This window comes from Pezoporus wallicus, unplaced genomic scaffold (genome assembly GCF_028554395.1).
Source record: "Pezoporus wallicus isolate ANWC-B61680 ecotype Strahan unplaced genomic scaffold, APGP_CSIRO_Pwel_v1 contig_7178, whole genome shotgun sequence".
Lineage (NCBI taxonomy): Eukaryota > Metazoa > Chordata > Aves > Psittaciformes > Psittacidae > Pezoporus > Pezoporus wallicus.
The window spans coordinates 56177-83143 of record NW_026636884.1 but is presented as its reverse complement, the minus strand read 5'-3'; the positions used below and the strand labels follow the sequence as shown (position 1 = coordinate 83143).

Below are 26967 nucleotides of genomic sequence, written 5' to 3'. Positions count from 1 at the left end.
TGCATAACCACTCACAAACAAAAAGATATGGAGATTTGATAACCAAGCAAGGAAGACTGATGCAAACCAATGCAGGCAAGGTCCTGGCTGGGGAAGCAGGGTCAAGAACTGCTGCCTGTTCCCACCCTATGCGGTCCCACTGCTGGAGCAGGTACACAACACCATCACGATTTATTACTTTTTTAGTAACGTCAAGGCTCAAGTCATTGACAAAAGCTTCCCTGAGGGTTTCTACTATTTCTGCCTCCTGAAATGCCTGCAAGCCTAGGCACTGCCTGCCTTCTCAAGTCACGTATGCTAACTGTAAGGTGCCTGTGTTGCTCTGCCCAGATGTAATTACATGGTACACTTCGTGGCTTTCTATAAGGAAGTGGCATCATCACCTCTGTCTTCCGGCAGGCACCTCTCCAGAGGCAGACCAAATGGGAATGCAGAGCCATGTAAGGACTTCCTCTGTCCGCCCAGCCATGCAGGGTGGATCCCTGGAAACATCACCTCAGCTTACATATCAGGGCATCCTCTGCCTTCAGCAGGGTCTGGGCACAACTCACTGCTCACTGGAGAAATTGGGCCAGCATCATAAAAACTGATTCATTTCACCCGTAGCCCTCTCAGCATTGTGGGTTTAAGCACTTCATTACACAGCCCACATTCAAATCTTGCCCATGCCCACTGCTGTCATCTTTTCATATGACTAATGCGCTCCAACTCCAGCAGGTAAGCTCAAGACTTTCCATTCCCTCCAACACCAACTTGCACAGCTGAAAACCAGGTGGAATAAAGGGAGGTTTCAGTTTGATTCTCCTCCAAATTTTAACTTTTAATGAAGCTGAAACCCAAAATAAAGCAAAAAGAGCTAGTTTAGCATTAATGCAAATAGTATGCTCGAACAGGCACCATCAAAAAACACTCACTTTAGTGAACTTTTCTATAAAACCTATTTCCTAGTGTAGATCCATTAGTAAACGCAGCCCATGATGGCTGTGTGCTGTACAGTGGCAGACTCGCTGCACAGCATCACCAGTGCCAGTGCCAGCCATCAGCTTTCTGCTGAGCTAGCATGGGCTGGGGACCAACACCAGCCAGGCTTGCTCTGGCTGAGCCTTCCCTGACCCGTCTTCAGTGTGTGTTGGACCAGGTTTAGCTGTGATGGCCACTTCTTTAGCTGAACAAGTGCTTATGGCCATGATTCCAACACAAGGATGCAGCATAGTGAAGGTGGTGCCTGCACAGAGCTCTTTGTAATCCCCATTCACGTCCCGAGCACAGGAAGACAGACATCCGTGCCCACACAGGGTGCAGCATCCTTCTCCTTCCCACCACCTCATCCCATGGTAAAACTATAATTTGATTCCTCTCCCAACAGCTATTTTTGGCTTTTCAGCACTGAAATTAGTATGATTTGTTCAGACGGGAAGTTGTTGCTATAGCACTAGAGAAGGGCAATTGGAAATGAACACTGGTCTTTGATTAAAAGACAGACATCTAAAACCCTTTTAATAAAACATACCTAAACAGACATATAAGAGAGGCTTATCAAAAGAATGCTTTAACCTTTTATCCTGACTTCATTTAGGCAAAAGACAAGGAAACCACTTTTACAACAGTACTGTATAATTTACCAAAGGCTTTCTGTAATGGCAAGGAAATGACTGAACAAAGCTTTTTAAATAAAAGAAAATAACAAGAAAAAGATATCAATAGAAATCGAAGCTCTACAATGTGAGACATATCTTGAATATGCAGGGTAAACACAACCATGTGGAGTTATCTACGAAGCCTTCACGCAAAAAATAATTTAGAACCCATACAAAAGAGTGAGATGGTTTTGTAAGAATCCAAGGAATTGACTGAGGACCAGTCAGACACATGTCTTAAAGCAGCTCAACTACATCAAGGCTTCCCTAACCCCAGAAGTTGCCTAAAGGGGAAATAGGCCCATGTAAATGTCTTCTGTATTTCTGGTGCTGGGGGAGCTAGAGACAATGGACATCTTATGGCAAGAGTGTTTTTCTCTCCTCACTCCTCTTTTTCCCACCAGAATGTCCCTGTCACCTACTCATTCCACTCCCAGTTCACCCCATCTCCCCTTTGCTCCCCTGTCCCTGATACTAATTCAGTGACCTGAGCTACTCCAAAGAGGCTTTGGGACTGCAATAAAACCCACCAGACTGTTTCATAATGATGCTGCCCGAGTCTGAAAGATATTTGTCTCCTTTTGTGTCCTTTTCCCTTCATGTATAGTTAATTTTGTTTTGAAATAAACATTTCCCACCAGAGAACTAAAACGTGCAGGGTGTGGATTGCCTTCTAAAACTGCTCCCATCAGGTAATTCACAAGTGGTATTTTTAAACCCATCGCTCACTGAAACACAGACATTACACCCACCCACCCACAGACACTTCTTTGTCTTGTGAGAGGCTGTAGGCAGCGAGACGCCACACACGCAGATGGCACATTTGATAGGAGCCTGACCTTCAGGCTGTCATGAACACACCCTCCTTGGTATTCATTTATATTTGAGAAAAAGGCAATTGTGCCAAGTTGAGGATGCACATGACGAGGAAACAACCCGAGGGAAGACAGGAGCAGTTACCCAGGGCACAAGCTGGGGGCACCATGCCATGGCAGGTACTGAAACTCTCCTGTGCCCTGCAGACCCCCGAGAGAAGCTGCCTGCTCCAGGGCAATGCCTGGCTGCCTTCAGCCAAGTGAAAAACCCCCAAGAGATGCCACACCAGAGCTCCCAGCAGCAGTGGAAGCTCCCTGACATGCTACCTTGGAGGCAGGGTAAGAGTGGCCCAAGAGCATGGCCTGGCTACTTTAGCTATACAAAACCACACTTGGGTTATGTCAATTCCTGAGCGAAAGGGAGGCAACATTAGAGCTGAAATAAGCCACTTGCAGGCTGTATGGAATCTTAGCAGTATAACCAGGACCACAACAGGAGATGTCAATAGTCCAGGCTAAGGCCATGTTATTTCTGAATCAACGAGGAATAGATTCAGTGCAATGTTACACAATTTTCATGTCTCTTTATGGACAAAGGCTTTGCTGCTTGTCATCACCAAAGATCACAGCACTTATTAAACATACAGTCTTGACAAATTCCTTTGTGAGTCTTGACATGCTTTTTACATCAACTTCCCTGTCACAAGCAGATACGGCTTTTTTCTCCACTCACATTTCTTTCATGGCGCTGCCAAACAGCTGCAGAGCTGCTTCACATGGCAGTCGAGTTCCGTACTGCATGAAATGGCATCCATCCGTAATATGAAAAGCATTTGAACCCCTAGTGCTGAGACTTAAATTCCTCTACAGGCAGGCTTAAGGCTTTTACTCAGTGGAACATCAGCAGCAAGGTAGATGAGCCACAACAACACCTGATCCTGTTCGCACAGCAGTCTCTACTGTGTAACTGTCTGCTTCCGCATCACCCTTCCCCGAAAGCCTCTAACTGCACTCGTGTCTGCAGCGATTAAGTGAAATAACCACTGCCTCCCAAGCCACCCCTGAAGATTGCGCAACATTAGTGCTTTCAGCAGAATTGCCCTTAAAATACCTCCAATCTGTGTGTGTCATTATTACAGCAATGTACAGATAAGAGCTTCACAGTTTAGAGCCATGACTACCTCTTGATGGTTTAAGGATTTTTTCTGTTCTTTTTTTCTTCTTCTTTTTAAGAATTTGGTCAAAAAAAAAAAACACCCACCATTTTGAACAGTATAGATCATTAGCTGAGTCTGTCTGTCTGAAAGGCAAAAATAGCCATCCCTCAGTCTGAGCTTTAAAATAGCTCCTCCCCAATGGGAGTCAAATGTTCCCTGGCTGGGACAGATGTTTCTTGCTCTCCCTCTTTTTTAAACATTTAATTTCACCTTATGTAGGCATTGTGGTCAAACATGACACAGTCCAGTGCAGCAGCTCACAGGAGACAGAATGAGAGTCTCTAATACAGTCACTGCATCACGCCTCGAAAGACAAAAGCCTGATTTAGCAGCATTACATGGGCAGCCTCATCAGAGCCTTGTCCTTTTTTGGATCAGTTCCCACTCATCGTAAATGCAACTCGTGTCCATACATTCAGGCAATAAGAGTCTTGGCTGGTGCTTGTTCTTATCTCAGGCATCATGAAAATCATACATAGAAATACATTCAGTACAGCATTTATTAAAGATAGATCAAGAAATAAAGAGCACCAATACTGAGAAAGGCAATATATGGTTTTGACAAATCAGGATTGCTGAAGGACTGGAAAACACCATGTAATAAAATAAAGGAATTATAATGGGCAAGAAGACAGAACTCCTGCTAAACGGATGATGGAGCACTCCTGGACTAGTGTGTAAGATAAACTGTGAAACCACTTAGCCTATATAGCTCTGGAACCTGTTTCTAGATGTAGAACTTACTGAAAAACAGGCTAAGAACACACAAGAGGACTTATAACTTAGTCTCGCTGTGATTTTCTTAACATTTTTAATGATATACCACACTTTGTTGAGATTTTTCATTGAAAACCTCTTAGGAGGTAGCTCAATTTCAAAATATCATCAGCTTATATGCATTTATTATTATGCTCTATCTTAACAGATGCTTGCTAATTTTGAAAGGACCCAGGACATTGTTACCTCTAATTGAGAAGGGCAGCTTTTAGAGTCAAAAAAGCTGTGCTGAAATTCAATTTTTCATAGTATAAATATTTCAGTCCAAATTCAGAACAAGGAGCCTTCTGAAGGCAGTCAAGTTTTCTTTCTTTTGAGGTAAAAAAGAAGGAAGAAATAATGTACTACTATTACTTAGTCCAGAGGATGTAATATATATGCATATATACACACACATATATATTGTATAAACACTATAATTATCAGTGATTTATTTTCAGTAGATAATTTAGAAAACAATGCAAGCAAAATACTTGGGCAAGGTTTCCTGTCAGATGTCTGTCATAAGATACCTAAAGAGCCACAACTGGCAATACACTGACATATCTAGACACTCTCCTGCCTCTTCAAGAGTAAGGGTCAGGAAACCTCTTTTGTTATTCCTTTGGTGCAGCACAACTGAACTGAGGTGGAACACAGCTGGTCAGAGGCACCAGCTGCCTCCTTTTCCTAGCACTGTCTCCATCCAGTTTTTCTACCTGGCTAGCTCTCAAGAAAACTAAACTCTGCATAAAATGCCCTTATGTTTCACACCAACTCAAGCAACTATTTCCAATAGGAAAGGATGAGCAGTAGCTGTCAACATTTCCAGTTGGAGCTGCTACAGGCTGTGGTCTTTTGAGAATCTAAACTATTTGTATAGGTATCCAAAATGAAGGCTACTTCACGGGCTCATGAGAGGCTTAAGGTGTACCATTTGGTAAGGAAGTTACGCAAAGATTTCCCTTAATTTCCTAATCACCTGTTACTTAATAACTAACAGACAACCACAGATGCGCTTAGAGCCCTATCAACACCATTTGGCAGACCTAACAATCTGGGAAGCCATGGCACACACACATCAGCACTGCATGATCAGCTCTGGCTGTAATTAGACTATTTCGTGTCTGTCTCTTGTTTTGTGGCTCTTTTTTTCCCCCTTCAGTAAAAGAAAAACCAGGGACACCTAAGGTAAGCAGGGTATCACGGATACAGCCGCCCGTGTACATGCAGTTTCTTCATCTACTGTAGAAGCCCCACCTGAAATCCAATTTTCTTATATTTTTTCATTTCAGGGTAAAGAATATTTGATGGAACAGTCAAATTTTACTTGTGAATGAGAACTAGCACCAAGGTCAAAACAGACTTTACATTTTAAAGTAACATAAATTGAACCCTTGTACCTGGTGTGGAAGTGGACGGCTCAACACCACTCTCTTGTGGGCAGAGATCTGAAGGCCTATGGCTGTGCCAAGCATGTAGATGTGCAGATGGCTTCAATAAAAAAAAATGTCTTTTCAGTCTAACTTCCTCTTCCCCACAGTCAGTCATGCCCACAGTCCTGCTCTGCCAGGGAATACAAGGCAAGACAGACATATTAATAAATGCAATGCAAACTTCTCAGAGCTTTTCCTTCACGCTTTGTTTCAAGTGTCCATTTAGCAGCTGTCACAGTGAGACACTGAGAAATCAATTTTTTTTCACCTCCCTGTACTCATTTGTCTTCTTTCTTCCATGTTTAATCTTTCTGTGTTGTTTGCTGCGTATTTTCCCTTTTGATTTCCTCTATATGCAATTTTTTTCCTTCCAATAGCCATACTCCTCCTCACTACAGGTTAGACTTCCTAATATTCACCAGGAAGCACTCATTTTGCCTGAAAATACTCTTAAGGAGAACCCCGCATGTCCAGTTTTCCCACCCTCCTGCTGGAAAATGCATGACTTCACCCTAACAGAGTAGGCTGCTGTCCTGGGTTCAGCTTAAACCACGACAGCTGCAATTGAAGAGCCAATTCTAAAACGGAACCAGCATTTCACGTGAGGTACATCAATAATTGCACAGTATAGCAGACAACCAAAATGGGACACACTGATGCACCAATCACAGCGACATATCAATACATCTCTAGCACATGTTGACAGAAGCTCTCATATTCGCTGCTAACTGCAATGCATGGATCAGGCAATTTGTGAAAATATCTAGTCTTAACTCATTAAATCATGGTTTAGGCCAAAGTCTAACAAAATAAGAAAGCGTCTCTCCACTGACACAGGTGCTGAGATGTGTCCCATATTTTTGTGTCCAGCGCACAGGCTCCAAGCACAGCACAAGCATAAATGGAAAACAAAGCAAAGATCAATCCAGGACCTCTGGCGTAATACTGGTGTTAAATGAATTCATGCCCTTCTATTGTTAAGCCACAATTGACGCAGCCGTATACCTCACTAAAAGGTTATTTAGCTATCAAACACACTAGTGCTCAAGTCCTTCCTCCCAAGTAAAATAGAGGTGAGGACAGGATATAATTATTCTACTTCCAAACTGAATCATCTAATGAGTCACAACAATAATAATTTCTAGGTTGTAGTTTTCCTGCACAGCAACAACTTGGCTTCCCCCTCACTCCTATACTTTACCATGATGGTACAGCACCTCTTTCTGGTGAGAGAACTATCAATGCATAAAATGAAAGGGTTTCCAAAAGTTATACTACCTGACACAGTGGGAACGGCTACAGACTTCCTTGCTAGTACTGATGGCTCTGAGACAAGCTCAAGTTGCCTGATGACACCCAGAAGACAACCAGGCATCTTTTCCTAGACAAAGCATTTTGTCCCCAAAGGCAAACCCAGAAATTTTAATTCAATGAAACATTTTAAAAACATGCAACAAAGCTGATAAAAAATGTATAATTCTTCAACATCCTCAAAACCGAAACACTTCCTGTCCTACCATCCTATAAGCCCCAAGAAAGTTGTTTCAACACAGAAACAGGCAAAGCTTAGAAATCATATACATATAATAATACAATAATAACCTTCAAGCCCAACAAATTTCAGGTTCAAGTTCTTGCACAGCTCTTGGCAGTCTGGCACCTTTTTTATGAATTCACAGTTTCAAAGCAGTGTTAATAGCCATTATCTGAAAATCTTATGAGAAAAAGAGCTAAATACTTTACTAGTGTAAGATTAGCAGTGGTGCATTTGTCCTAATTTCTGCTGAGCTACCTGAATATCTTTCTTCTGTCCATACCTGGAATATTTAAAAATCACAGAAATCCATTTATCTTTGATTCTCCAATAAAGCTAATCTGATAGTACAAAGAGGGATGCTCCTGGCACTCCACAAAGTTTCGAATAGATAAAACCAATCATCTTCTAGTAATGCACAACAAAAGAAAAAACAAACAGGAAGTTCTGAAATATCACTGCTCCTTTCAGACGCTGACTGGCTGACAGACCAGCACAATTTCAACTCCAGTAGGCATGAATTAGTTTCCAGGCAAAGAAGCAGAGATAAAAGATGAAAGGATTTAAAGAATTTCTTATGAAGTTTTTGTCAGTTTTGTTTTGTGCTTGGTCTACAGAGAGAGAGCTCAGCTGCGATTTCAGCCTCTTTTTTTCTTTTAATTATTTTATTAACAATACACTTCACTATTGGCCACACAAAACATGGTAAATCTTCACACTGTAACTTGTTTATCTCATCTAACCATCTTCCCAATGCCTATTGCCTTTGGGGATGAGCAGAGTACAAGCTACTAAAACTGCAGCCTTAAAATAAAATGTTAAAACATTATCTAAAATGAGGGACTTTTCAGCATTTGCATTATTGTTGTTACCATTCACACACTTTATTTCATTTTACTTTGACATCTCTAACAATTGTGTCAGTACAATATGCAAAGCAATCTCATTAGTAAGACATGATACTGGCAGAATGGGATATTGGAGACCTATCTGCTGACTTTACTGCACATGCCACTGGAAGTGCCTCTGTTCTTACATCGGTGCATCCGATCCCCTATTTCTGATCTGAGAACCTCCCAGAAAATTTTCCAGTTTGGGAGGTGCATTTCATGGAATAATGAAATAGGAAATAAAAAAGTAAGATTAAATTCATTACTACTGAATAATTGCAAACCCAAGAGCCACAAAGCATCTGCTGCAGGCAGGGATCACTTGGAGTTTTCACACTTACACCAACTTGCTCTACACCATCACTATCAAACATGCAGCACAGCCATGGCAACAGCTTCAAAATAGCTAACTCCTCAGACTTATGCAAGACACACCAACCAATCCTATTTTTCACATTTTTAGTTTAGAGCTTGGCTCTTCAGTTCTCACCTTCTTCCTCTTTAGAGGCTTACACTTCCATGTACAGTACATCAAAACAACACTGAAAAGTCTGGCAAGGGCAGCATTCTCTGTACTTTACTTTTCCTCAGGCCCACAGTATGACCACCTCAACTGATCACTTAGTTCAGCTCTTCTGGGGCCAGCCAATGCAGCAGAAACTATTGCACCCGCTCCCTTTGGCTCCCCTCCCCACAAAAGACTAGATACGTCCTTCCGACACAACGGCTGAGCTCTGCTGGCCTGGAGCCTGGGAACACTGAATGGTCCCTCTGATTCAATTAATTCAGCAGGATCACACTAGCCCATTACCCCTGCCTCATCCCATGGAAGTCTAGGAGACTGTTTCCTCTAGTTCTACCAAGACCCATAGAGTATCATCTTCCTTCATTGAAGCTCACAGCACAACACACTCCATACCAGACACCAAAATTCATCACAAGAAAAGCAGCAAGATTTTGCAGGGCTCAAGGATTTCCAGTTCATCAGTGGCTAACCAAGAAGGAGCACCTCCTCTACTGCTATGGTACTGTTTCTTCTTTATTTTCAATTAAAACCTTAGAATGCCTTGTACCTAACCCTCTGCAAGCTTCTTTCACTTACTGTGAAATAGCTGAATACTCTATTTCATAGAGTACCATTGTTTAAGGATAAATAATTTCAGATATTTACGTCTAGAACAGGAAGAAGTGTTCTTTATAAGATAAAACACCAACTATACGGTTATTGTGTTGAGGGACATATTCTTTATCTTACTGCTGGGACCATTACTTTCCCTGTGATTCTGCAAAGCTATAAAGCATTATGCGATGGTCAAGAGTCAAACAAAATTCCTGCCTTGTGCAGAAGCATACAACCATCCATCTGAAAGCCACAGTGAAACCTGCTTTCCCAACACTTGCCACAGTCTCATGTAATATCAATTCAGGAATCTCAATCGAATTAACATAGCCACAAAAAGCAGATTCATCCTTCTCTTTTCCATAATGGAGAGGAGAGAAACTGCGTCTGGTTTTGAAGAAGCCTTTCACAAAGAGTGTTGTTAGAACTGGTAAAAACCTCTACTGAACAGGGCATCCAGGAAAGAAATGCAGATTCTGGGATATGACAAAGCCCACCAATTGATATCAAATATAGAAAATACTTCTGGCCACTAAAGAGGTCTCATTTTGAACCTTTTTCTAATTAAATTAAAGCAGCTCTTTTGGCTTGAACTGGATTTAAACTACACAGGGCTCTGAAAAACATCTAGATCTGAAAAAACCTCTGATCTCAAGATGTAGAAAATAAAATCAAACAGCAGAAGGGAGTAACAAATCAAACAATTATATTAAGTTAATGTGATTCATTTATTTTAAGACTGTTTTAACATGTCCTGAAATACTTTGCTTTGGGGTTTTGTGCATTCAGGTTTTGCAGCTGTAAAACTGGTAGCATCAGAGGGATTAATATTCATTAGCAGCTATTTACTGGTACAGAATGAGTGGAGTAGTTTCATGCTTTGGTATTTATTTTCTAATTACAATCTCTTCTTGTACTCGGATCAGATTTCTGCCTCAAACTCTGCCTTTTATTTTTATATACGTACATCCATGAACCAGCTTATACACATAAATAACATGTATGCACACACATGCTCCCACAAGACCTTTTGAAACAGACCTACATATAAGAATGTACTGTACCAGTCACAATTTTAGAGTATCATTTGTACATCTTGGTTATAGAAAGAACAGATGTTGCACGGAGAATTCCCCATTTCCACACTCATTAATTTTCCCTTGTACACAAATACTTGCACGCAAACTCCATCCACTCAGAGTATTAATGCTGTGATCATCACCTGGCTATGAGGACTAGATCTTCATAGCATTTATCACTGAGGCTGTGGGCATCAGCCTTTCTTGCTAACAAGCTTGACATAGCACCGAGCAGAGACTGTTTGCAATAATTCCAAGACATCCAATTTAGTGCAGTCCAGAAAGTTTCAATGGGGTAATTAAAATTAAATAAATAAAGAAAAATCGCATTACATGGCAGGGGATTGGGCAGCTTCATCTTCTAGAGTTAGGTCTAATGACAAAAGCCTCTGCAGTTTTCTGCCAAAGTTAGAACTGAAAGTAGGTCAGTCTATGTGATTTCTTCTGTTAAACATAAGGCATTTGTCACTTTCAGGTACAGCCTTTGCAAGCTAATCATTTCTGGGTGGCATTTCCAAAAGTGAGAGACCCTATTAGATTGCAGTTGAATTAGGCTGGCTATCTTGGTGGCTGACAACAATGCTGAAAACAGAATACAGAAGCAGCAGGGAAGACTGCATTTGGCATCTCTCCTATTCCTGAAATTCTCTCTAATTTTCAATTAAAGATGCAGACTCCCTGCTATGAGCAACGAGAAGCAGTAGACCTCAGTGACATTCCTGAGTGACTGAGCTAGACTGCTATATAAAATACATGTGATCAAGCACAGCTGAGCATCGGCAAGACTAGCAGACATGCCAGCTACCAGTACTCCAGGCCGTCTAGACAAAAATAATGTCACTGATAAGTATTTCAAGTGACTGCTGACACACTATTAGAATGGTAGCCCTTGTGCAGTCATCCTGTTAGGGAAGTAATCTCTTTGATCCCCAGTGTTCGAGTTTCAGCAAAGATAACAGCAACTGCAGAACCGTGAGGAGTGACACAAACCCTGCGCAGTAGTCTCCGCAGCTGAAGGCTGAGGGGCACAAGCAGTCATCTCAGTGAAAACTTGACCCAATGAGTTCTAACCTTTTGGTTTCCCAAGAGGAGACACAGAGTCATGAATCTTTAAATGGGACTTTTTTTAAAAGCACTTACCTAAACTAACATTGAATTTGTGAGCTGTGTTTCCAGCTCTCCTTACTGGAGGGAAAAATGTTACTTTTTGCAAGTTCAGCAAACCACATAGATGGATAATCATTCAGTAACTTCATCATTTGCAGATGTTTGCCTACCTGATAACAGGCTGGGACTGACACTCGCCATTGTCCCCAGGCCCTCAGATGCATATAGAGATGACAATGCAGGGTTGCTGTACGTAGCCCATACTCAGAGAGGCAACTCCTCTTCATAAAGCACCTCCACTCAAGTTCTGGCAGAAGCTCTCACAAGCTGGATGTACTTCACTATACATGAAGTCTGCCTTCAGGAGGCAGACTGTACATGAAGACTGTCTAACATGGCCCACTGTATCTATGTTCAGTAAGACTTGAGTTCACCAGAGCCCTCTTAGAACCATCTCAACTCAGCATCTGTGCACTGTCCTCTGAAACAGGGTCATTCAGGGGTTAGTTTACTCAGAGAAATGATCACATCCACATCAAGCAGGTTGCTTCTCCTGCTATTTTAAGCTGAGCTACTTTTACGCCTGCTAGGAATCCACTGCAATGGAATAAACAACTCCTAGCTTTTGCCTTCTCCAAGTTTCAGGCAAAACATACTCTTCTTTCTAACCCTGAAAGTGGTGTGGAGGGCATAGTGTGGTGGGCTGACCCTGACTAGACATCAAGTGCCCACTAAATTTACTCTATCATTCCCCTTTTAGAGAGACAGGAGAGAGAAAATACAACAAAAGGCTCGTGTGTCAAGATAAGGACAGGGACAGATCACTCACCTATCACCATCATGGGCAAAACAGACTCAACTTTAGGAAATTAGTTACCAATCAAATCAGAGTCGGATAATGAGAAATAAACCCGAATCTTAAAAGCACCTTCTCCCACCCTTCCCTTCTTCCTGTGCTCAACTTTTTACTTCCAGTTTTCTCTCCTCTCTTCCAGTGGCACAAGCAGACAGGGGATGGGGGTTGTGGTCAGTTCATCACCTACTCTCTCTACCACTCCTCCCTCCTCACGGGAGGACTCCTCACACTCTTCCCCTGCTCCAGCTTGGGTTCTCTCCCACAGGAGAACGTTCTTCATTAACTTCTCCAATGTGGGCCCATCCCATGGGCTGCAGTCCTCATGAACTGTTCCAGTGCAGGTCCCTTCCATGGGGATTATGCCCCTGCATTTCTGGCAAGTTGCCTGCATGACCCTCAATCTAACAAAACTTGCCTTGAGCTGAAGTGACTGCCCATATACAGTCCAGTGAGGCATTTTGCATATGCTCATTAATGGCTTTGTTGTATTCTGTCTTTCCCTCTGAAAACATCTTAAACAACTAATTGTGGATGCCAAAGAGATAATAGATAATTAGATAAGAGACAATTTGAGGACTACATCAGTTAACTGCAAGAATAATGGTTTGCATACCACATATGCCCCACTAATGAAGTATTTTGCTCTTCATTAACTAAAAGATACTGACATTAAACCATCTATAACACAGGGACCTTTCAAATCTAAGCACAGCAGTAGCCAGGATGCTTTTGCAAGCTTCTACACCACAAATTAATGTAATGTTTAAAGTCCTTGCTTCTTGCTTCAGCAGTCTGGCTCCCACACACACAAGCTCCCCTGGAATTCTCCTTCTGGGGCTTAGAGTTCCTTGCCCTCCCCAAGAAAAAACATTTTAAAACCATACTTTGAGCCTCCTGTGTTTGAATAAGGTTGGCCTAACTGGCTGAAACCACTGCCAGCTTCTTCATACGCCAGGGAGTTTAACCAGCAAAACATACAATGTTCTTCAAGTAAGGACACAGTAATACCCATTTCATTAGGAAAGGCGGAAGCAATGAACAAGGACATATGGTATGCGGAAAGTGAAAATATTTCAGTGGGCAAAGGTGGGGCATGAAGACTGAGAATACAATTTCCAAGGAAGCGCAGGCACTAGAATGAGAGAAGAAACACAAACAGAGTGAAAATCCTACCGATTACATTTGAATACAGAAAAAAAGAACAGGAGGAAATTACAAAGAATAAGAAAGCAATACAGTTAAAAACAAAAGGGGAGGGGGGCAGGGGACAGAAACAATAAGACTTATTTTTGCTTTTCTCAGTCATACAGCTACAGCCATAGATTCTTTCAGTTCATGTGCACTGCAAGAGAAGAGAAAATTTACTGGTAACATCCAAGATAAAAATGAGGTGCTTGTTTTTCACTCACATGAGGATAATAGCATAGACTGAGGAAATTCCTAGTGCATTGCACCATTGCACGTTCTTCCAGCCAGTAGTCTTGCACACTGCCATACAGCAGAGTTGGTTTTGTTGCTTCCAAAGTAGGACAGCACCCATCCATCCAGCAGCTTGGACAGCACTTCTGGGCTTTGAGACCTGCTGAGCAGGACTTCACCACTCAGTTGTGACTACCGCAGCCACAAAGGAGAGCAGCCAGGAGACACCTTGGCCACAGAGAAGCCACAAAAAGGTATTGTCTCAGAAGTAAATAAAAGGGACATTTTTCACAAAGTAGCTTCTGAGAAGGGTACATAAGGATTTACAGGGCTGAATCTGTGTACATTCATAACTCTGGCTTTCAGTAACATCACTAGAGTTTGTGAACACAGCATACAGCTTAAGCCCTGTAAGAGGACTACGACCAACGTATCCTTTAGATAGGCTGGTCTAATACCTGAGTTTACACACAACTGAACACCGAGTGGAAATTCTGCAGGTCTTCAGATTAAGCAAGTTAATGTGGCCACTACATTACCTCCACCAGTCATTTATAGACCATTATACCTAAATCCTAACTTTATTTCTTCTTATGTTATTTGCAGAAAGGAAACCTGTAAACCCTACCACTGTACCATTAACTATTGTCCTCTACGAGATCTGAAAAGCATGAAGGCTGTAGCTCTCTTCATTTGTCTTGTAGGACCAGCTTTTGCTATTCCAGTAAGTCTTCATCACGCTATTATTACTAGGCAGTTAATTTCCCATTCTGTGAATATTCTATGTTATCCCATTGACTTATACAAAATTCTTACTTAAGTGCAGATAATGAATATATTTGTCTATTGTAGAGCCATCCCTTAAACTACAAACTCAGAAACCATGGACAGAAGACTCTAGAAAAGGTACTCCTCTTGTTCTTTAAACATTAAGGGGCAGCCTATATAACGAATCTCAAATATATAAAACACATTAGTACATATGGAGTGATGGCAAATTTTAGGCAAAAAAAAAATGTAGGGCCCTCATCTCATGAATGAGCACCAAGCAACTCATGTCTCACATATTACATAGTTGGAAACAGAATAGGACAAAATCTAAAGCTCACAACAGAAGTTTCACTAATTTGAAAAAGTTACCTTTAATGAATCCTCACATATAATCATTGCACCCACATTTGTACAAACTATGAGCTCCACTGGCAGTTGAACTTGTGGTTATCACTGCTTCAGTGAACAAGGAGGACATGATCCTCTCTTTATCACACCAAGTGATCAAATGCAGTCTCAAACATGTAATTTTATCTACCTTAATTTAAATTATTCACAACACAGAGCATTGGGTACAGCTCATCTTGGAAAAGTACACTGTGGCTGACAAGCCAGATACACAGCCCTGATGGTATTGAGAAAGATGACTTCAGCAGCCCCATCCCATATATGCATCCTAATGACAGAGCTTTTTCATTCATGGTTGACTCAAATTAAAATTCCTTTTTATTGCACCATTCTAGTGAGCATTTGTGGTTCAGACACAATGGACCTTGACTCCAAGCCAATGAATGTTTTGGAACAACAATATTCAGAGCATGCTCTGTAGTAAGAAAAGCAAAATTCCAACTCCCATGTTCACCTTTTTCTTTAATTATCAATTATATCCCACTCTGGGAAGCTTTCCAGATGCATTGCATGTCAATCCAGATGATGCTCTGCATTTAAAAAAAAACAAAAATTCACTTTCCTTAATGAAGTATTCAGCAGAACAAATTAAGAAGCATACACTAGTGTGTGGCCTACAGCTGCGTCCCAGAAACCACTCAGACATCAGACACCTGCATCAAAATAAAACATTGCAAAACCAAACAAATCATCAGTTCCAATACGAAACATCTATCAAAGGCCAGCTGTCCCCTAACAGTAGCTAATTACAGATAGATTGATTGAAATTTACCATCCTATTAAAACTCAAGTATCTTCACAGGTAATCGAGCTCTAAACGTTTATTATACCCTGGGGACAGAGGTCTAACAAAAACTGGCAGCTGAAAGTCACATCTAGGCACAGCTCTGCTTTGAGGCTGTGGCACATAATGAGGCTTCCTGTCAAGACATGAGCCACATCTTCGTCAAACTTCTGCTATACATACAGACACACACAATAGACAATCTTAAGGACCGTTTGGCCATAAAGTTTCTAATTCTATAGAACTGGAAGCCCTTCACAGAAGACTGGGTTTTGCTTAAATTTAAAGACATGTAAAAGTTATATGAAGCAGTGCCCCAAACTCATGTAAACTCATATAGCAGCAGTTACAAAACACATGTAAGAAGACCAAAAACTGATCTTGAAACTTAATTTTCAAGTGTTTTCACATCAGCTTGAGATGCTTGGTAACACACAGATCACTTTTTCTCAGGTCTTCAAGAAATGTGCATTTAATCTGGAAAAGCTCTTCACTGAATTTCTGTTAGATCTGAGCAAATATAAATCTTTCCCTGAAAATTTAGAGTGGGAAATGACAGTGAATACACATTGCAAACACAAAATTGTAACACACTGAGATACCACCTTCACATTAGGAAACAGGATACAACCATCTGCCAAAGGCCATATTAATGTGTCTAACCCTACAATTTATAATATTTCTGTAATAATTTGTTAGTGTTCATTTCCAAGCAGTCATGACTCTGCCCACAGTAAAGGAGATGCTATTCCAGCAACCTGGGTACTGGGAAGGTCTCATCTTCATAAATAAGACATTCCCCCTCTCAAAGCTTTAATGAATATCAGCACCAGATGCCATACTGTAGCAAGCAACAAGCAACAGTAAATATCCACGTTAGTCAGAAATACATCTGGTATTGTTGCTATTGGAAGTGCCTATACTCACCCAGCAGCTGCTGTAATGCTAATAGTAGAAAGCCAATTGCTGCAGCAAGAGCTATGAGTCATTTTAATACCCGTTTTTTCCCTTAGCATTTGAACCTTTTTCACTGAAGTTACTAGTTGTGCCATTGGCTTGACAGCATGTATAAATGAGCTTAGCAAGTTTACAATGCATTAGTTGCCATCAAATACAATAGTTCCCAAAGAATTCAACTAGGAAGCAAATATGTATCAGGCTCAAAGTAGCTTAATACACTGATTAATAGTTAAGATGCAGTGCACTCCTCAGGAATTGCTACCATGACACCTTGTGCAAGGTGGTCTCTCCCCCTCATGCTCTTTTCCTATTTATTTGTGCAGAAAGACTAGCATCACATCCTATTTCTCTGGGGTAACTGATATTTACAGCAGCCTGGAAGTGCCTGAAGTTATGACACTAAATTACTACATTAGTAAGCATTTTGAGATCTCACAAGACATCCATATGCATCTATCTTCTATGGGATCTTAAACAGAGTTGCAGAGACCCCTTTAGAAACTCCATCAATCAAAGAAGGGACAGATAACCAAATTTGCTGAGAAATAGAAGTGACATCAGCTGTGAATTTCATGCTCTGGGCTAGCTTAAAAGGAGCTTTTATAAGGAATACAGTCAGTGTCATGCTTTGCAATACAAGGCAAAAATGAAATAGCACTGACTTAAATAAATTCCAAGATTTATTAATTTACTTGGTTTTTATTTGTTTGTTTAAAGGCTGAAGATACTCACCTTGAAGCCTCAAAGGAAGAGATCACAGGGCATGCTGACAACAGTGATTTGGTGCCCAGCTTCAAAAGCCTAAATCCAGAAGTATCGGTACCAGATGCTGAGCACATAGGTGAGCTCCAGAGTACTAGAAAACAAGGAAGAACTGGTAGTGAGCATCAAGTGAAAAATGCCCTAAAAAGCATCAATTTCCTTGTGATGCACAATAAACCAGGTTTGGCTTCCAATAAGCAGGACAGTGACTCTGGAAGCAGCAGCAGACAACAGTCCAGCTCTGAGCATTACCAGTTCAGGAGGCAAGAGAAACACAGCAATACAGCTAAACCACATGTTCTGGGCAATGCAGAAAATCCAATGGATGCTCTCAGTCTTGATCATGAGCATAACACATGGAAATATAATAAAAATACAGTTGGCCTGTCTGAAAAAAACAGTGAAAGTGATGAAGAACATGTGGAAGAGGAGGAAGAGGAATGGGGTGAAGAAACCGATTACATAGATACAAATTACAAAGGCTACCAGACAAATCAAGGTAACCAACACAAAATACAGCAAAATGAAAACAGTATGCAATCTGATGAAAGCCTGAGAGATTCCAGTCAACCAATCCAGACGGCCAAAAGACATGGTGAGAAATTTGACCTAGAGGAAGAAGAGAGGAAGAAGGGCCAGAAAAGGCCCTATAAAGAAGAAATCCTCTCTCAAAAACCACGCAATGAAAATCAGGATGACAAATGGCAAAGCCAAGAGAAGAAAGACGATATTCAAGTAAACTATCAGAGTGATCACAACACAGTAGTGAACAGACAAGATATAGAAGACGGTAATGTTGACGATGATGGTCATGACAGTGGTGATGTTGATAGTGAGGAATATCTCAGCAATACCTGGAAAGCAGCAGCCTATGAGGAAGAGGAGAGAATCCACAGTAATGAGCAGGAGAGCACCAGTACGGAGCACGAAAGGGAAGAAACCACTAAAGATAACACCGCAGTTTTTAGAGAGACTGAGGATTACAAGGATGTCAAGATTAAAGACCTTATTAATTCTGAACAAGATGATTATGATTATGCACCACCTAATTCTGACAGCAACCAGCAACTAGAAATTACTAGCTCTGTTCAGAGCATGAATTCAATGGAAAGGGAAGATAAGGTAAATTCTCTTTAAAATAAAGTTTGAGTACTACAAGAAGGAGGGGGGAATGACATTGTGAGTCCCAAATTTATATTCCTGATGATTGAAATGATATCTTGGATAAAAGCAGGTGTAATAATTGATATACAGAAGTATCATCTCTCCTCTAATTCACTATTCAACAGGCTCATACCACATCACTTCACATGTAACATTCAGATGAATTGTACCAGAAAGGAAGCGACCACAGCTCATGTAAAAGCTCCAGACCTGATGGGCTGTATGACAAAAGATACAAATAAGTATGGATACACAGATATAAAACCTGGAACTCAGTCTCAAGCCATCTACAAGAACATGTAGTGACAGAACAAGGGATAATGGCTTTAAACTGAAAGAGGAGAGATTTAAGTTAGGTATTAGGAAGAAATTCTTCACTATGAAGGTGGTGAGACACTGGCACAGGATGCCCAGAGAAGCTGTGGCTGCCCCATCCCTGGCAGTGTTCAAGGCCAGGCTGGATGGGGCTTTGAGGGACCTCGTCTAGTGGAAGGTGTCCCTGCCCATGACAGGGGGGTTGGAACTGGATGAGCTTTAAGGTCTTCTCCAACCCAAACCATTCCCCGATTCTGTGACTAGGAAATGCAGGGCTAGAGTTCCTGGAATAATTACTGTGGCTAGAGCACTTGCACAAGATGAATGATGTGGGCTTTGTCGCTTCAGACAAAGAAAGATGCTGCACCCAGATCTCCCATACACCCATCAGCAAGTAGATAACCAGTGGATTATCAAGGTGTTCTTCAATAGGAAAGGAATGAGTTTTTCTATTGCTGTTAAATAAGGACCTAAGCTCCTGTTTTTTCCTGTCCACCCCTACTTCCCCCACCACACTCCAAATAACAGAGTACCTTAATACCACCAGAGGCTTTATGCACTTCTCGCACATTTTGCATAGCAACCCCTTTCTGCTGCAAGCAGAGCAAACAGTGCTTCAGTCAGCTTTCTATTTGTTCCTGAGGAAAAAAAGAATGTCCAAGTATTTTTTTCTTCCCATGGTTTACCACAACTTCTGCTTATGTCTCTGTGACTGCACAGGTTAAGTCTACACGTGGTTCCTATGGCAAGATGGAAAGTGCAAGCAACAGGACTGAGGAGGCTTTCCTGGGTAAGCCACAAGCAGAGCCATCATGTAACTGCTAACTCTCTGCAGCTGGGGAATCTGCTGGTCTGCATTTCTTTTCTGCCTTTGGCAGCACACGATTTCACATGATTGAATTGCGCGTAATCCTGCATCGCAGTTATGTTACGAGAGAATCCCTTCCATACAGCCTTGGATTTACTCATTTGTTTGTGAAAATCATTTGTAGACAGCGCACAAATTTTTGTGTCAGTTATACAGGAGTGAGAATTATTTTGCACTGAAAATATTCAGTTTCAGAACAGTAGCTTGAATTCAGCTTGGAGTGGGACAAGTGCTAGTACCAGATTCGGCAAGGACAGATACGTTTCAAAGGAAGCCAGAAGTGAATGTCAGTTGTTACAGACAAAATTGCTTTTTCTGAGAAATGTATTTCCCCATCAAACTTGGGACTGTTCACAGTCTCACCAAGAAAAAATAATTCTTATTAAAGTTTGGCTTGCTTTATTCAATACAAGATCAGTTGCATTTTAACAAACTTTATAAAACACCTGACTTCTTGGTGAATATTTGGCTGTATTTTGCTTTGACTGTCAGTAGTACCTGACAGAAATGTTTGGTTTCATCCTGTTCCTTCTAACTCCCTCTTGCTATGAACTCCAGACCCATGTAGGAACTTCCACTGCAAAAGAGGTAAAGTGTGCCATGTGGACAAACAAGGGAAACTCAGCTGTATTTGCCAAGATCCTACTGCTTGCCCTTCCACAAAAGACTATGAGCATGTAAGTATTTCATTCAGTGCACAGCATGGGGAAAAAACAACTAAAATGTTTAAAAGATAACACATTCTCCTGCTATTATTTAGAATAGTTCTGCCCTAAAAAGCATGCAGTGGGTCTGGGTGATTCCAGTAATTGTAAAAGCATGAAGTACCCAAACTCACTGATTATAGCTTGAGTATAATAGGAAAACACGTAGCTTATTAGTACCTAAAGTGATTTGCTTCACTTAGTCTCTCAGTGATCATAGATTCCCCTGTCACTATACGTTCTATTTATCTGGTATTTTAGAGCATATACAGAACGCTACACATGTCTAGTGCAGTAATCCTGTACTACCTAAGAAAGTATATTACTAACACACAAAAATAAATTCCAAGTGTGTCAAAACAGGGTAAGTACAGACAACTAATCCTTATGTAGGCATCTAACAACTACAGTTTTCAATACTTCTGATCACACGTATTTCCAGCTGCTACCCCATAGGTTAACAATACTTGTATTATTGCAATGCCTGTATGAGTGACCAGAATTTTTCTCAACAGTGGTGGTGGTGGGGCGGGTTTGTTTTTTCACTCCTCCTCTAGGTTTGTGGTACAGATAATAAGACTTATGATGGCATATGTCAACTCTTTGGCACCAAATGTCAACTTGAAGGGACAAAAATGGGACGTCAGCTGCACCTGGACTATTTGGGCTCCTGCAAATGTAAGGCTTGTTTTACTGTGAAAAATTCACCTAGGTATAAAGAGCCAGCAGTCTTAACTACCAGCTAGCCATAACTTACCTGCTTTCTTCCTCCGCTCTCCCCCTTCTGCATCATTTATCTGCTAATTAAGACCTTCAAACCTTAAACACGTCTAAAATGTCACCTTTTCTGTAATTAAGGGTATTAAAGACGTCCCACTTTTGCTTAGACTGATTTGTTGACAACCCTGTCTTCCCGCTGCACTGTCTTACATGCTCCCATTGCTATAGCATCTGAAGGTGTTTTTTAATATCTCAACCAGAAAACCAATATTTACAGACAGTTAAAAAATTATAATCTCAGGTCCCCCAAAAAACAACAAAACATCCTAAAACTACTTAGATGCCAGATGCAGAAGCCAGGATCTAAAATCCAGAACTGATTTCCAAGTTGTTCAACTGCTGCATACCCTGGGAGGAAAGTGCACTCTCAGCCTTACTATTCCTTTTCTGTCAAGATCTTTGCTTTCACACAACTGGCTAATGAGAGTTTCACTGCACATCTCTGCTCAGAAGCTCTACAGATATATAAAAAGTTGTGGTATCCACAACTGGTTAAGCATGTGCTCCAAAGAATTGTAGATTTATAACTGAACCCATAGGTTGCTTTCCCAAATTTATGCATTAACAGCTCCACCAGTTTTAAGCTTAACTGGAAGTTTGCTAGTGAGAATCAAATCTAACTTGGCTCAGAAATGCCTGAATGGGGACTTAACAGATCACTTGTTAACAAAAGCTTTCCTGTTTGCCACAGACATCCCACACTGTACTGACTATGAAGTGGATCAGTTCCCCCTCCGGATGCGAGACTGGCTCAAAAACATCCTTATGCAATATTATGAACGGGATCTGGATACTTCTGGATTTCTAACTGAAAAGCAAAGGAATAAGGTCAGCAATCCTTTTCAAATGCAGTAACATTGTTAGAGCTGGACTAACAATGTGAAAAAAGTGATTTCACATTTTCTCCCATTTCTATGAGTTCCCCCATTTCCTATGAGCATTCCCTTTCTGGTCAAGGCAATTTAGACTCAATTAGATTAAAAAGTTGCAAAATACGTGCCCTCAACATGCATTTAAGCTGAGACACATTTCTGCTATGAATGCTCCTTTTGTCCAAGCAAATGAAACCCAATTATATTACTTTGAAGTCAGCGTCTACAGACAAGAGGCAGAAAAGTCAGAATTAGCGCATATCTAGATAAACACTGCTCGCTTGAGAAGACACCAAACAGCTTCTGTTCAGGTACGTTCTTTGTGACAGATCTCTTGGAAAGATCAACCAATACATAGATAAGAATGACTCAATTCATGCAGTCAGTGCCATTTTCCAAAGGACTTGAGGAAACCAAGCAGCCAGAAGATAGAGCTAGGTATGGATAGCTAACTAATTAAAATGCAGAATAAGAGGGAACAGCCAGCCAAGAGCTCACACGTGGAGTCCCACGAGTTGAAAGGAATTGTGCCATTCAGCTTTTGTTAAGTAACCTGGAAAAGGAAGGTAGGGGACAAAGTCTGCCGACAATGCATAGGTATTCCAAAGTAAGTAAGGAAGGAAGGACTTAGGCTCACCAGGAAGGAAACTGCTCAAGTATCTTAGGAGACTGGGCAGTCACACAGGAGGGGTTCAAGACAGAACTACAACAGAGAGTTCAGGGGAGCCTCATGGGACAGGGAATCCCTGTGCTGAACTGACCAAAAGTAGCTCCTCTTCTGTTCTTGAGACATACCTTGTACTTGGCCATCAATACAAAATACCTGAAAATAAACTCAACAGTTAAGGGTATCATTTGCACTATTTAATCCAGCCACACCATCTACACCATGACATTTAAGGACTATAAAATTACACAATTCTGACATTCAGTTTTAAGAGAAAAGAGATGCCCTCTACCATCCAGTAGATCTGTAGCATCATGCTACACTGGCTTAAAATAGAGTAAGCATCTATTACCATTGTGCTTTTGTTTGTTTGTTTTAAAGAGAATTATTTATGTCAAGTGAATTGACAGTAGTTTGGTTTTGAAGATATAGATGTCATAACTGCCTAAAAAGCTGTAAGTGTTAGAAATAGTTTAATTTACACCAAGACCTGAGCTGCTCTAAGTCCAGCGTAGGATATGCATGCAGTAGGTCACAGCAATTTTATATAAAATAGGCTTGAGTAACACCAAAGACTACTTACACAGTTATCAAGAGAGACGCTGACCTACTCAGAACATCTCATACTAAATGGTACAAATAAGATGATTTCTGAAAGGCTTATTTCATGCCAAAAGCTGAGTTGCTTGCCTCAGAACAGAAGATCAAGAACTGGTAAAATTTGTTTCATCTCCTACCAACCTGAGGCTACTGCCCTGCTTAGCCGAGTCTGACAATTAGACCACAGGAATTTCACTTCCTTTCTACTTAACTACAAAAGCTGACACGGAGAGCAACAAAAATTACCTGAGGTAAGCTTTTCATGTCGTGTATAGTCACAAACACTAAACCCTATTTCCTCTGTGGTATTTTATCACGTTTCATTTCTCCAAACCACCTCCTTGCTGGATAGTTCTCTTCAGGACAGATCTTCACCCTTAAATAAAAAACCCCACCGATTTCTCTGTTGTGTTCAGGTCAAAAAGATCTATGAGAATGACAAGCGCCTCACAGCTGGCAACCACGCTGTTGAGCTGCTCCTGCACGACTTTGAGAAAAATTATCACATGTATGTGTATCCTGTGCACTGGCAGTTCCATCAGCTTGATCAGCACCCTGTTGACAGGTAAAAAAAAAGATCTCTGTGGTTCAGATTTGCTGCTGAAGTTCAGGCTGTTTCACTTTTCTAAACTACTCAAAGGATTCTCTATCTGCAGGACCAGTCCCTCAGCTGATAGAAGTCCATATCTCCCTCTTTTTAAGGAGGCATTCATCTAACACAGAACCTCCCTCATTGTTTTGCTGAAGCCATGTCTTAGGTCAGAATGTGGTACCCTCTTGCCTTTCATAATCATTATACATTACACCTTAGGGTCTATAGTGTCTTCATAGCTACTAATACCCTGATCCTGAAAGAAAACAAGGCTCACAAGATTCTGTTATTACTGAAGCTAAGAGCAACAGGCTAAGTACAAAGGGCAGAGGCCTGTCAGCAAGAATTCACTAGTGGTATACCCATAGCTTTCAAATAATGCCACGGAAGTCTCACAGTTTAAGGAACACATATGGTAAGACAGCACCAGTGTCACAGTTCAGAAGAAGCCCTCAGCTTCTGAGAAAGTGATTCAGATTTCAGGCTTTTAGTCATGCTACTCACTGCCAGAATTCATGTTTCCAGGCTGCAGGGTCCCAGTACCTCATGCTGATCACACCTACTGTCTTAGAACATAGCTAAGCACCTTTGCAAGCTGATCTCCTGAAGACTAACAGCAAAACTCCACAACTTCTTCTAAAAAAAACATGTTAGCAAACAAATTGCAGTAAAAACATTTTAGTTTAACATCAGGTATAGAACAGCATTGTAATGACCTGGGACAGATTCACTACGGAAGCAGCACAACAAAATCCACCAGAGCACTTGTGTCAAAGCCACCAGTCATCTTCTAGCAGCTTAGATCATCTTTGATGATGCTGATGATTTATTAATGAAATACAGCTCTACATACCTGCTCTTTCTTTCAGATTATTAACACACTCAGAGCTCGCGCCTTTGAGAGCCTCCCTTGTTCCCATGGAACACTGCATAACCCGTTTCTTCCAAGAGTGTGATGGAGACCGTGATAAACTCATTGCTTTGAAGGAATGGTGCCACTGCTTTGGGATTAAGGAAGGTAAACCTAGAAGAACAGACAGATGTATAGGACAAAATGTTCCCATCAATACTAGACACATTTTCAGACCACAACATATGGGATTGTAGCCAGAGGCTCATGGCTGTTGTGCACAGAGGCAACTGGAACAGTAGCAAGACTGCAAGAGGTTCAAGGTTCTGAATTGCTATACAGATAGGAAAAAAAATCATATTTTCCATGAGGAAAAATTTGGGAAGCAGTTTGTATTAAATATCAAATAATTCCTGTGTGATGTCGGAACCTGTATGCTCCACATGTCTGTCTCTTAGAACACTCTATTTTACTCCTTGGTGCCAAAGGAAAGGCAAAGTGAGCATGTGTTTTAAATGAGTGATCAAAACATACTGTTTGAAAATGCCTTTAAAGATCTCAAGCCAAGCAGAGAAAACTACAGAGATCTCTCACTGATCAAGTAACTATGCTCACTTCTAGATTGCTATATACAACACAAATGCTGTCATCACACAACAGTTGAAGGCCAAACCATCTATTTCACCTCATCTGTCAGCTGCAGATGGTGCCCACCAGACTGCACGCATCAGTAGGCTTAGGCAGAGGCAGTGTCAGTTTCTGAATCCCAAATACACTTATGCATGTTTGGTTCAGCTCAATCCACATCCAGACTTCTCTAGCAAAGTGAAAAGCTAGATACCACTGTGCTGGTGATGTCTCTAGAATTAAGCAGCAGCTGAACTGAAGCTGGCAAGATAACAATTTGAGATTTACATACCTACATTTAATGTAGTACATTCTTTTGTAATCCACTGTCTTCTGATCTAACCCTGAGTGACAGCTGAACAATACTGCCAGTCATTCAGCAAGGGTAGCAGTAGCACAGGTTAATCCTAGCTATGTGACAGAAGGCCTTTGGTGAAACGTGCAGACTGAAGTAATGTGTTCAAAATCCTACTATCAACTCCCTGCTTTTAAGTGGAAGCTGATCCCAGCCAGACATGCAGAGCCTTCACTCTCCCCAGAATTTTTCCAAGTCTTCTGATAACAATTTACCAGTCACAAATCACACATGGAAGTAAGCTGTGAGGAGTTAATCATAATATGCATGTACTATGCCAATGATTGTTCATCCAAAGAGGGGTTTAGGGTCAGTTATTTGTGAAGAGTGGGGTGGAAGGGATTCTTGTCTTACAAAGAGATCAAGGAGACCTAACACTAGAAACAAAAAAGCACCTATCTAGAAGGGTCTAAATGGATGTCTCCTGGATATGATAGCAGCAAGCATATTTGGATTTTTGTTAGGGATAGCATTCCCCTACATGAGCCCTCTGAAACTTTAGTGTATCCTTTTTTTGATAGTGATACAGCATAAAAATGTGTCTTTGGCATCAAATGTTACTAAAGTTTTCTTCTTTGTTGCAGAAGACATAAATGAAAATCTCCTGTTCTGAGCCTGGCTGAATAGAGTCCAAGTGCTGCACTAAAACTGGTGAAATAGGTGAATTCCATTTCTTTCGGTAATTAACAGCTTCAGAGTTTTCAAGACACAGGTGGCATAAGGTTCACTGCATTCTTATCTAACCCAAGGCAGTAAAGTATTATATTCAGTAACAGCAGAAAAAAAAATTAACTACTCCAAGTGGTTCATAGATAACTAAGCATTCCCCCGTATGTACTCATGATCTCTCTGAACCAATAAATAGTACTAAGCTGATGACTGAGCTGTTCATAAAACCCTTCAGTAGAGTGCTAGGATGTGGATTTAACTGTACACTTAAGAAAGTTAACTTGAAACAGGACTTGTTTCCTTTATTTACTGTATCATCAGTTTAACATTCTGCATAGAAGCCTCAAATAAAA

At 41.0% G+C, this 26967-nt stretch overlaps 1 protein-coding gene across 1 annotated transcript; it reads left to right on the top strand.

Annotated features, from left to right (window-relative positions):
* The first annotated feature begins 9002 nt into the window (after positions 1-9002).
* On the top strand, positions 9003-26668 carry SPARCL1 (SPARC like 1). The gene is made up of 11 exons (XM_057401996.1): positions 9003-9310; positions 14473-14590; positions 14719-14772; positions 17507-18673; positions 19751-19820; positions 20457-20575; positions 21160-21280; positions 22074-22210; positions 23938-24086; positions 24983-25131; positions 26530-26668. The coding sequence occupies exons 2-11, from the start codon at positions 14537-14539 to the stop codon at positions 26556-26558; spliced, it is 2049 nt and encodes a 682-aa protein (XP_057257979.1). The 5' UTR covers positions 9003-9310; positions 14473-14536; the 3' UTR covers positions 26559-26668.
* Positions 26669-26967: the final 299 nt, after the last annotated feature.

Coding starts and splice junctions, on each gene's coding strand:
- SPARCL1 (XM_057401996.1), top strand. CDS start 14,537: ATGAAGGCTGTAGCTCTCTTCATTTGTCTTGTAGGACCAGCTTTTGCT. Junction 14,591..14,718: donor GACCAGCTTTTGCTATTCCA/GTAAGTCTTCAT, acceptor TGTCTATTGTAG/AGCCATCCCTTAAACTACAA. Junction 25,132..26,529: donor CTGCTTTGGGATTAAGGAAG/GTAAACCTAGAA, acceptor TCTTTGTTGCAG/AAGACATAAATGAAAATCTC.